General features: G+C 48.2%; 4 protein-coding genes across 4 annotated transcripts; 1 reads left to right on the forward strand and 3 right to left on the reverse strand.

Annotated features, from left to right (window-relative positions):
* Positions 1-48: 48 nt before the first annotated feature.
* N7510_003880 (wax synthase family protein) lies at positions 49-1,395 on the reverse strand (the record flags this gene model as incomplete). Its single annotated transcript, XM_056975806.1, has 2 exons — positions 49-553; positions 638-1,395. 2 exons carry the CDS (start codon positions 1,393-1,395, stop codon positions 49-51), a joined length of 1,263 nt encoding a protein of 420 aa, XP_056835762.1.
* A 3,135-nt stretch (positions 1,396-4,530) lies between these two features.
* On the forward strand, positions 4,531-5,311 carry N7510_003881 (RlpA-like double-psi beta-barrel domain-containing protein; the record flags this gene model as incomplete). Its single annotated transcript, XM_056975807.1, has 2 exons — positions 4,531-4,880; positions 4,936-5,311. 2 exons carry the CDS (start codon positions 4,531-4,533, stop codon positions 5,309-5,311), a joined length of 726 nt encoding a protein of 241 aa, XP_056835763.1.
* A 29-nt stretch (positions 5,312-5,340) lies between these two features.
* Positions 5,341-6,912, reverse strand: N7510_003882 (HesA/MoeB/ThiF family protein; the record flags this gene model as incomplete). Its single annotated transcript, XM_056975808.1, has 3 exons — positions 5,341-6,346; positions 6,402-6,615; positions 6,675-6,912. 3 exons carry the CDS (start codon positions 6,910-6,912, stop codon positions 5,341-5,343), a joined length of 1,458 nt encoding a protein of 485 aa, XP_056835764.1.
* Positions 6,913-7,458: 546 nt separating this feature from the next.
* On the reverse strand, positions 7,459-8,839 carry N7510_003883 (sugar porter family MFS transporter; the record flags this gene model as incomplete). The annotated part of the gene is made up of 3 exons (XM_056975809.1): positions 7,459-7,605; positions 7,657-7,950; positions 8,027-8,839. The coding sequence occupies 3 exons, from the start codon at positions 8,837-8,839 to the stop codon at positions 7,459-7,461; spliced, it is 1,254 nt and encodes a 417-aa protein (XP_056835765.1).
* Positions 8,840-11,260: the final 2,421 nt, after the last annotated feature.

The following is an 11,260-nucleotide window of genomic DNA, read 5'->3' on the forward strand; positions in this document are numbered from 1 at the left end:
ACAATCAACTATAGAGGATTCAGGAGTTTGTATCAATTCCGCCGATCGTCACATTTCAATACCAAATCTGGAAATCAGAACAAGACCGCTTATTGCGGTAAATCCAGCCATCGGTGTAGGTCCAATGCGATCCGATATGCTGAAGGGAACTATACTCAGCTCGTGTGGAGGAGTATTCTGGCTACTTGGATGGAGTTGCCACGTTGATGTAACACCCAGCCATATTATAACCCAAAGGTAACCAATAGCTCGCTTCCAACTTGGAACAAAATGCTCCTCGGATCCTGTCATCCGTTTATAAAGTTCTTGGATACCATCTTCGATCATAATTCCCAATGTGAAACTTGTAAAAAAGGGCAATGCGCCAGAGTACTGCGTAGGAATACCCGCGACAGCATCGGTCATAACATGAAACAGGCCCGATTGAAGGAACACAAGGAAGATATTCGTGTATCGTTCCAGTACTGATGGCCTAGGAAGATGCATTATGTCGCGGGCGATCCAGTTGCTGACTGCTGTAAACGGCTGCCGTAGAAGCTGATGCCAAAAGGTTCTGCCAAAGGCGTCAGAAATGGTCACTCGAATTCTCGGGTTAGGGATTCAAAGGAAAGACAAAGCAAGCAGAAGGATATCTTACCCCCAGAACTGTCGTAACGTATAAGCATCGGCCATTCTGCCAAACACTGGAGGCCAGTCTGGAGGAGAACTCATCCCGAGTCCAACGGTGACGATCGAGACCAAGCGGTAACGGGAATCAATGAATATACGAGTAATCAGAAACCAAGAAATAGAATGTGTTAGGCAACGCTTAATCCACTCATTAAGGGACACATTCCACTTGGGTTCTGTGAACACCACAGCCGATGGTCCCGCTGCCTGTTGGTGAACGGCGAACTGGATGATATCGCATAGAGCGTATTGCCAGGCCAAAACAACGAACTGTCTTAGCAAAAAAGCACGTCGGGGAATGAAAGTGATGCCGCCTTTCTTTGTATCACAATAGTATGCTGGGTACGAGGGAATGCCCTTCACCTGTCGGGGAGTTCCTACACCACGATTTTGGCATAGCAGCTCAAAGGAGTAGTACATACGCCCAGTGAGAGTTTTTGTACGGCCAGGCTTCTCGCGGGCGAGGTCATCCGCATCAAGAGGGTTGATCAGCAGCAAATTCGCGGCTTGAGGGATATTTATGAATGTTTGTCCCGCGATAAGCGGGAATATTCCACAGGACCGAGCCATTTGGCGCACATTTTGGCTCGCGACCCAGATCATGCATAAGATTGCGAGATACCGAAAAACCGATTGCTTCTGTGTCGTGATAAGAAGTATAGTTGGAATCAAAGTCTGCAAAACGGTGCTACCGCCAGCAAAACGTAGGTCCGCAAGGATTGACATGTTGGCGAGAGGACCAAACAAGGAGCGTGATCGTTCACTATAAAGGCTGGCGATCTCGAGATAACGATAGTGAATATAGGGCAGAAAGGAGGTCAGAATTCTATTATTAGATGTTTTTGTTAGTACCAAGGGTGGAATGTACATACAGTATGGCCCTTTATAGGGCGTGATTTGAGGCAGCGAAAGATACCACGATTTATAATATCAAAGCTAGCTCCGTAATTCAATAACAATCCGATGTGGTGTAGTGGTAACATCACCGTCTCTCACACGGTAGCCCGGGGTTCAATTCCCCGCATCGGAAAATGTTTTTTTTTTCAGGAGTTAATAATTACAATAGAATAATAGATCAGATGTTTAATCGGCTATTTGTACGTACCAACTAACCTTTGGTAGTATCTCGAATCTAGCTGTCATCATATATACATATAGTAACTTAGTCATTGAACTTGACAGTAATACTCAGAAAGTTCCGGGTCTCTTGAATTGTTTACTGTCCAATCTGCAACTACACTTTCTACTAAATTGAGAAGACGAGAGAAAAATGCTGCCAAAAAGATTCGAATATCCGAACCCTGTGGAAAATCCCAATAAAATTTGTCACATTCCCCGTTCCTGTCACATTCGACATTCCTGGCCGTGCCCTGGATTCCTAAATCCCCATGAAGGGATGTCACAAGGACTTGATTTTCACTCTTTGTTAGATCCTATATTACGACGAGTAGAAGGTGTATTCCAGCCAAGTAAATATTAGGTGCAAAGGGCCATCGTGGATACTCCTCGCTCTTGAACATCTCTGGGGTTTCGTGGGCAGTAAGTAGTCTTCTGTGATCTGCAGTGATTCTAAATCTGGGTTTAAAAACAATAATTTCACCGGGCTGCCAAAAATACAAGTGCAGAGGCAGCAAATATATAGCTGAACCACTTAACACTATAAGTCCGTTAAACTTCATAATTAGGCTAGATATTATCTAAATATTACTTCGTAGAGAAAGCATCTGTGCTGATGCGGCCCTGTCCAGCCTGCTGGACAGCCGAAAATGGCCTCCCCGGCAAAGTACGGCGTGCCTACACACCCATCCCTTCGACCACGCCCGCCCTCTCATCCCTTCTGTGCAATGGGGTGGCCGCCTCGCTTGGTCAGGTCAGGGGCGTTTCATGAAGGCTAAAACCATGTATGTGAACATACAGATAGTAGAAGCATCCTCGACAGCATCGCGTAAACTTATACTAAGCTTAGGCGTAGAGGCCTAGAATGATAGGTAATTCTTACATATACAATAAAAGCCCTGCCAAACCCGGAGCAGCAGCTAAATATATGACTTGCATCGCCCTTCCATCTAGTTGCCTCAATAATCAATTGATTTGCATTAAAGGAACAAAAAAGCCAGAGATTAAAATAAAAAAGGGGATTTTCCGGGTCAGAGTTGACACCTAGCAATATTTCCTTGCAATATCAAATGTCCAGTAAAAGGCAATTGATTGTTGGGAAACGTAGCCGGTGTCACAACAACTTTCAACCCTATATTTCAGTTGGCCAAAATCTCTTAGATCTTTCCTTCAGAATTTTGATCAATTGTTCAGGTTGTGTAGTCTAATGGTTAGGACCCCAGATTCTGATATTACCATGTGTTCTGGTAGTCCCGGTTCGATCCCGGGCACGACCTTTCTTCTTTTTTTGAACGATCTCTTGTTTTTTGAGGGGGGGAGTACCTTCCCTCTAATTAGTCAGGATATGCCACCTAGTTAACCCTCTAAGCTAGAAGATGGCTTGCGGGTGTGTGGTAGGGGATCGAGCACGTAGTACTCTGTGATTGTGCAAACAAGATGTCAAACCAGATAAAAACGGTTATCCTCATTTCGAATAATCAATACAAATAACGAACAAAAAGAAAACGATTTCCAACATGGTAAAGTCAATAACAGAACGGACCCTTTGGTTTTGAGATCTCACCCTTGCAGTCTGATATATAGAAGTTCTGTCATCGGAGTCCAAAATTAACCCATTCCGAACACAAGTGTAGCATTAATTAACGTTATACACACATATTAGTCATACGATGGTATCTGTGATTGACAGGAGATCGTCCACAAGTGTTTTCTTTTCAGCATGTCATCCATTCAGCATTTTCATAGGTAAGAAAACAGTCAGACGGAAGTCTGCTTAGTATGATGACTGATCTTGGAGATCTAGGAGACGGTCACATATTGTCATCCGTAACTAAATAAAAAGGTCTCATTGGTGTTGTTTCCAGCAGATCATCCAATTAATGAAGCATGTCAAGGTAGAACAGAATTTCGTTATCATAATATCCAATTTTAACCATTATCCTTTGGTGACGGTCACGCAATATCATCCAAAAATCACAAACATAGTGATAGCCTTGTCATTTGAGATAAATCTACCTAATATAACCCTGTAATACCTCATTCAAATGCCGTTGTAGCAACAAGTGGCCGCGTTACATGATACCTATGACAACGGAATCATTGCAAGTTGGTAGAGCAACGTCAGAAGATCTGCGCTTGGTACTCTAGATGAATTAAATATTCTTGCTTATCAGCCGGTGCAGCCTCATATGGTTTAAGGAAGGGTGCTCTTATCATGAAGGCCGAGTTGTCTTGACTGAGTGATCACGGTTTGCGGGTATCATGAAACCTTGATCCCTGAGAGATGGCAAGCAAGTCTTGAACCTTGGACAAATCAGGGGTGAAATATTGAAATTATACTTGGAATGACACCTCACATTTTTTTATTAACCTATGGCCGGGTGGGCATAGATGCAAATCGGGGAGCGGGTTACGATTATGTAGCTATCCCCGCTTCATTGTGCTTTGATTGAAGCCATATTATTTTAATCCTCTTAAGCTGCATCTCGCGAGCTAAATTTCGAATGCATGCAGGCACAGTGGTTGTTGCACATTCTATTCATGTTCCCTGTCAAGTGTGTCTTCCGTACCTTATCGTCTTCCGTACCCCCTGAACGAGGCCCCGGCGCTTAAACTTGTACCAAGGCCGTTAGCCTCTCTTTCTCCAGAGTGAGATTTTAATTAACCCCCAATTGACGTCTCTCTTTCCTCCCTCTCTTCTTCATCCGTCTCACTGTCAATATTTGGCCCCCCTTTGATGCTGCAATGGATACTTCCTCCCAGGAAACGAAAACATCGGTTGATGTGGAATCAGTCGCTCCCAATCCGAAGACTCTGTGTCGCGACGAGTCCGCGCCGGCTGCGCCCTGGTCGACAGTGCCGAAACGCAAACCAGTTCCCGGTCCAGCCCCAGTCCCGGAGACGACTACAGGCGTGGTTTATGGCGATGTAAAAGACGCAAGATCGAGTCCCGGCCAGAAATGGAGTCGGCCTTCGATTGATCTATCTTTACTCTGGAGACGCCGTCGCAAACTCGTTATTATCGGTATCGCGATTGCCGTGCTGCTCCTCGCATTGATCATCGGTCTTGCAGTCGGATTGACGGTGGGGAAAAAGTAAATATGCCAATTTGTTATTTTTCTAATCCTGTCTTAATGACCGATGATACAGACACAACAGCAATCTTCCACTTCCCACCGCTAATGGTGGGCCCTACGAGGGAGACCTAACCTACTACAACCCAGGACTGGGAGCTTGCGGTATCACAAGCACAGACTCGGATATGATCTGCGCCATATCCCACATTCTCTTCGACGCAGCATCGACAGGCTCAGACCCTAATGACAACCCGCTCTGCGGAATGAAACTGCGACTGCGCCGCGACGACAAGAGCGTGGATGTGACGATAGTGGATCGATGCGTCGGGTGCGCTGTGACAGACATCGACGTGGCGCCCGCAGTGTTTGAAAAACTGGCCGAGATTGACCAAGGTCGAGTCTCCGTGGAATGGTCGTGGCTTCAGAAGCCGCCGGTGAATGTTTCTTGAATCACAAACATGATGACCACCAGCAAGAATCAATATTCCGGCCAATCCGGGTCTACTTCATCTCGCCACGCGCGGAAACCTCCCCGGATATCACCGATGAAGCGCCGTCCGTCTTGGTGCAGGCCCAAGTCTTTCATCTTTTTGACCGCAATCTGCGAGTCGTTTCCGAGACGACAGACCACATAAACTGGGTGATCGGAATTGGCGACTTCTGAAGGAATCCATGGGGGCAGTTGACTCTGGTTATCAACGTTGTCGTTTTGAGCCTTGGACGGCGTCGAAGAAGAAGAGAGAATGGTCGATATGGGGATGTTGATGCTGTTTGCCAGATTGCAGATATCAAACTGGACCTTGTCTCGCACGTCAATGATGGTGGGCGCAGGTGCATTGTCTGGATACCGTTCGTGATACTCCAGCGCGGAAATGCGCTCGGTCGGACCAAGCAGCGAGGCCGGGTTCGCTGAACCACAGAAAAACACATAGTCGGTGGATCCTGACATGATCGTATCCAACGTGACACTAGCCTCGGCGGAGCATACTGCACAGGTGGGCCGACGAGAGCGCAGACGAATAGTACGGAATGGAGAAGACGAATATGCCGAGAAGATATGCAGCGACGGAGGCTCTTTTGAGCTTGTCGCATCGACGGACGGTGCAGTGATAACCTTGATCGCCTCGAGGGCCTGCAAGACACCCATAGTTCCCACGACTGGTCCCAGAATCCCTCCATCTGCACAACTGACCACGCTGTCAGCTGGCGGTGGTCTCGGAAAGACGCATCGATAGCACGGCCCTCCACTCTTGTCTCCCGGAGGTCGCGGGGGATTGTTCAGCACCATCAGCTGGCCTTCGGTACGCAGGGCAGACGCCGAGACAAGCGGTTTGCCAAGGAGTACTGCAGTATCGGAGATCAAGTAGCGGGTCGCTGGGTTGTCCGTGCAATCGAGGATGAGATCATACTCTCGAAAGATAGTCGGGGCTTCTGCAGGTGTGAGATGAGTGCGATGCGCAATGTACGTAGGATGCGGATTCAAGCTGCCAAAGGAAGATCGTCAATAATTGGCATTTTGAAGGATGAGAGAGTACTCACTCTCGTAAAGACTCAATCGCGCTGTCCACCTTGTATTTCCCCACGTTCCTAGTTCGATGCAGCACCTGGCGATGCAAATTCGAGGCCTCGACCGTGTCGCCGTCAATCAGGCCGATCGTTCCCACCCCTGCTCCAGCCAGGTACTGTGCTGCAGGACATCCCAGCCCGCCTGCGCCGACGAGCAATACCCTAGCGGATCGGAGTTTGAGCTGGCCTTGCGACTCGGGATGTTAGCTTCTTCGCGCGCACTCCAAAAAAACAAGCGGCACTAACCTTGCAAAGCAACCTGTGATACGATCATCTGCCGTCCATATCGTCGATACTCGTCTGGCATCAGCGGCCAGCGTGTCGGGCCATTGCCAATGTTTCCCGCGGTGTCGGTGCTCAGCGTCGCGGTGGCGGCCTGTTCGGCGCGGGCGAGATCGCCTTTCAGTGCAGCTAGGGACGCTTCTGTTGCTGCAATCTGAGAGCGCAGGGAAGCGCAGGTGTCGTCTAGGGATGTCATTGCCATTGCATGACGAAGGAGCGAGGGCAGATGCCAAAATGTCGAGTTCTGGTTCCCCGCGGATATGGGTCCTTATCGCTCAGGCATCAAATTACTCTATTAAGCAGATACAATAATAGCCAAAATCTTCTTTTTGCTCCAGCTTTCGGTTCATCAATAGGGGTTTATAATAAAGCAAATAGACCAGTATCAAATACATGGCAATGAGAACACTTACGTTGTGTGCTTTTCTTATGAGAGCGATGTGGATACTTACAGAATACGAAGTCGAGTACGATAATAATATTGAAGATATACATCAAGGCATCATCAAATCACACTCGTAAACCAAGTTACTTCTACTCTGCATGCTCAGCATGCGCAAACTCACTCTTCTGCATGGTGCTCTCCACATCAGCGCGTCTCTGTTCCTCATCAATAGCACCGAAGACAAGGTCCATCTCTTCCAGCGTGCGGCCCTTGGTCTCCTTGAAGAAGATAACAATGAAGATGCCCATCGCGAAACAGAACACACCGAACATAATAAAAGTCTTTCCAAACGATTAGCTGCGGTCACAATTGCCTTGATCTCAAAGAACATACCTTCCAGCCAATACTGTTGATAGCATGAGGAGTGACCTCGGTGATAACAAAGTTGAACAACCATTGTGTGGCGGCACCGAGACCGACACCATAAGAGCGGAGACGGGTTGGGAAGATCTAGAGGGAATGTCAGCAGAGGTCTAGTGAAAGAAGGAAACGAAAACATACCTCGCCCAGATACACCCACGGAGTCGGGCCCCAAGAGGCCGAGTACCCTATCACATACAGGTAGATCATTACCACCATACCAATCGACGCCGGCGAAACAGTCTTGGATTTTAGATTAGGAGGATGAGTAGCCAGAACGGCGCCGATGATGAACATCATAACGGACATCCAGGCCGCACCACCGATCAAGCTCTTCTTTCGTCCCCAGCGGTCAATGCCAACCAACAGGAAAATTCCAGTCGCGATCACCTTGACAGTTCCGTAGATGCCAGTAGCAAACAGGGAAGACGAAGTCTTGGACAAACCGACCTGTTATCTGCGTCAGATGTGTTTCCATTAAAGAGATGAGAATGTAAATGGGCCAACCCACCGTCTGGAAAATCTCAGGCGCATAGTATCCAATAGAGTTGGTGCCTGAGAACTGTTGCCAGAACATAAGAACAAAAGCCAAGAAGAAGCGGTATCGGTTGCTCTTCTGTAGGCATTCTTTCCAGGTGACACCCTCCGTGGCGGCCAGCTCTTCTTGAATAGCAGCATTGATCTCCGCAATCTCCTTGCGGACTGGCTCACTGTCCTGGGACTCATTGCGGATGTAGGCAAGCGAATCCAAGGCCTCCTCATGACGGCCCTGCTTCATCAGCCAACGCGGAGACTCCTTCAGGAAGAAAAGACCAATAAACATCAGGCCACCGGGGATCAGTTGGATGGCGACGGGAATGCGCCACTGGCTCGTTCCTTCAGGGATATGCAGCGACACGCCATAGTCCAACCAGTAGGCGAAGGTGCTGCCAATAACCAAAAACTCCTGGAATAGACCAGCCACGCGACCACGAGTCTTTGGGGGACAGTTCTCGCTGACGAAAACCGGGGTGATGCTGGACATGCCGCCGATTCCCAGACCGGCAACCACACGTCCGCCGTAAATCATCCCAATCTCGTGGTGGGCGCCAACTTGAATGGCAGCGCCAACTAGGAAGATCATGCAAAAGATCATCAGCGAGTATCGACGGCCAATGCGATCGTTGAGAAAAGCGGCGAAGATTGAGCCGAAGAAACAGCCCGCTGTCAGCAGGGACACCACATTGGACGAAACCGACGTGTTTTTGGCGTCGGCAAAACCTGATGATCCTATAGGTAGGCCAAAATCCTTCTTGAAGCTGTCAAGAGCCAGGACACTACCCATCACACCCGTGTCATAGCCTGAAAACGAGGTACATTAGTCAATGGGGGTGGGTAAACAGTCTGAGCGATACTCACCAAAAAGAAGGGAGCCCACATAGGCCACCGAAGTGAGGATGTACACCCGATAATTCTTGAAGAACGGCGCCATGGTGGTGACTTCTCGTATGGCAGACTGGGTAAAAGCCTGGAGCAAACCAAACGCGGGAGCCACTCTCTTTTATATTCAATTGCCGGCATAGACCGACAAGCCAAGGGCTCCGGAATGGGGAACCAGCTGCGCGCTAGACATAACCACTGGGCTTTGGGTGGCTTTCACACCCCAGACGGTTGGCGGACAACCTGCTGCACGGACTCCTGGGGTGGCTTGATTGGGACGAATGGGGAAATCCAGCGGGGGTGACCCGTGGAATTTACGCAGGGGATTGGACAATCGCCGATCCCTGAAGTAGTTTTTCCTCCACTCAGACGCTCTGGCGTAAACGTGGTTGCCGTCGCGCGGTGGAGTTAGGGCCCAGCCTGGGGCCCCACGGGGCACTGTGATTCATGGAAGAATCAAAGCCTTTTCTCCGGAAATCCACATTCGACGGTGCAAGATACTTTTGATATAAAATCTGGGATAGAGTCGTCATTATTGCATTATTGCACCGTCGAGCATTTTCAAAGATGTAATTCTGTCATTCTGGTAGACAATGTAAGTTGGCCGGCGACGGCCGTTTGTCGTATCGCGCTCGGCCCTTCATCTTCAATTGCCGTCGGCGATAGAAAATATCAATAGCCGACACCCCGTCACTCCTAAAGGGCCTCAATTCTCTCGTCTGGTTGCTCAATAGTCTCTACATGTCTCTGCGCTCAAAATCAAAAATCTGTCGAGGTGAGAGGTCAGATTCCCTCGGATTACTGGCTCTGCTCAACATTATTGCAAATACTGTTGCGTGTACTCGATTCAATATCAGACACAGTCAGTATCAAGACCGCCTAGAGAAGAAACTACAAGTAAATGTTATAGTATGAGTGTATAAAATTCATTCGACAATCAAGCTCGCTAAGTACTCAGCGACGGACGGTGGTTTCCTAGAAGGCTGACCTGAGACATCGCCAACTTTCGCACATCAGTTATCATTAAAAGCCTGGTGAGCTGTCCGGGAATCCCGACACTCAAGGACAAGTCTAGAAACAATCCTTGTTCGGACTATCGCTGTTTCATTGGACTTGCTCCTCCATTTTACGAGTTACTGAGCCTGGTAGGTTTGGTCAGCTTCTTGTTGAGGCAAGTGATACCGCTATATCGTTGGTCCAACCATCATCTCGGTCCGATTTCCAATTCGACTGGTCCTCCATACAAGCTCCCATCTGTATCTTCATAACGGAGCTCGAATATAAGAGGTTTCACCCGATGACTGTCAACCGCCAACTGTACAGTCGTTTCCATTTTCAACTCTATCAGCCCTCCGTTTCTCTCTATATAGCCAGTCTGCTAGATTTCTGTTTTAGCTTCTCTACAGCTTTCAATGCGTTCGATTCCTTGATCGGATTTTCTGTCCTCATTCCACGTCCTCCCATACTTCCATTCCAAGACTTCTTGACCAATTTATCAACATGCTGCGAGGCAAGGAAGACACTGGACCGCGATCTTATAGTACACCTCACATGAACAGTCTGTTGTAGTGTGTCCTTGAGATGGAGTAGGGTCTGGAAGTGTCGGAGATTGTGAATAAGTTTGACACGATCCTGGATCAGGTCCACAGCTCATTTTTCAAATAGAAACCGCGTTCTAGAGGCTGTCCTGTAGGTGGTAGATCAGCATGTTTTGATCGGCAGCAGGTTTATCGAGTGGGTCACATTCTGCGTGGTGTAGTTTGAGAAGCTTTGTTGAGTCAGTCCTGGCTCTTTATGTCCTCGTCGAAATTGTCCAAGGCCCCGGTGATCCTTTTCTTGTTCGCCTGCACGTGAGGAAGTACACCACCAGGATCTCTTTTCAGTTCAGCCAAGCAGCCATTCATTTGGGCCAAGGTGTCCTCGGCTACGTGCATGTCCGATTTCTGTTTTCCAACGACTAGTTTCTTACTGAAAGCGTATATTTCTTCAAAACTACTCGCCATTTGACTGCTGAAGAAGAAATGTGGTGTCAATTTTCCGTTCAATAAGAAGAAGCTGGAACGTAAGAAATTGCTGCGAAGATTTCATCAACGTCTCGATTTACAGAAGCCCGCGAGGCCCATACTTTCTTGTGCCGCGAGCTCCATTTTGGCTTTTGTTCCGGCCATTTATATCGTCGGTACTTGTATGGATTTCCCTTTTCAAAGGTTCTTCTACTAACCCAATCGGTCTCGGAATCGACATTTTGGAATTACGCGAGCCGTCACAGCGCCCTCATACTTTTCGTAGTGTTTTCGTTCCTGGTGGCGTTGTCGAAATCTTTCTC

The sequence above is a fragment of the Penicillium lagena genome (genome assembly GCF_028827675.1).
Source record: "Penicillium lagena strain IBT 129212 chromosome Unknown utg000002l_segment0_segment0, whole genome shotgun sequence".
Lineage (NCBI taxonomy): Eukaryota > Fungi > Ascomycota > Eurotiomycetes > Eurotiales > Aspergillaceae > Penicillium > Penicillium lagena.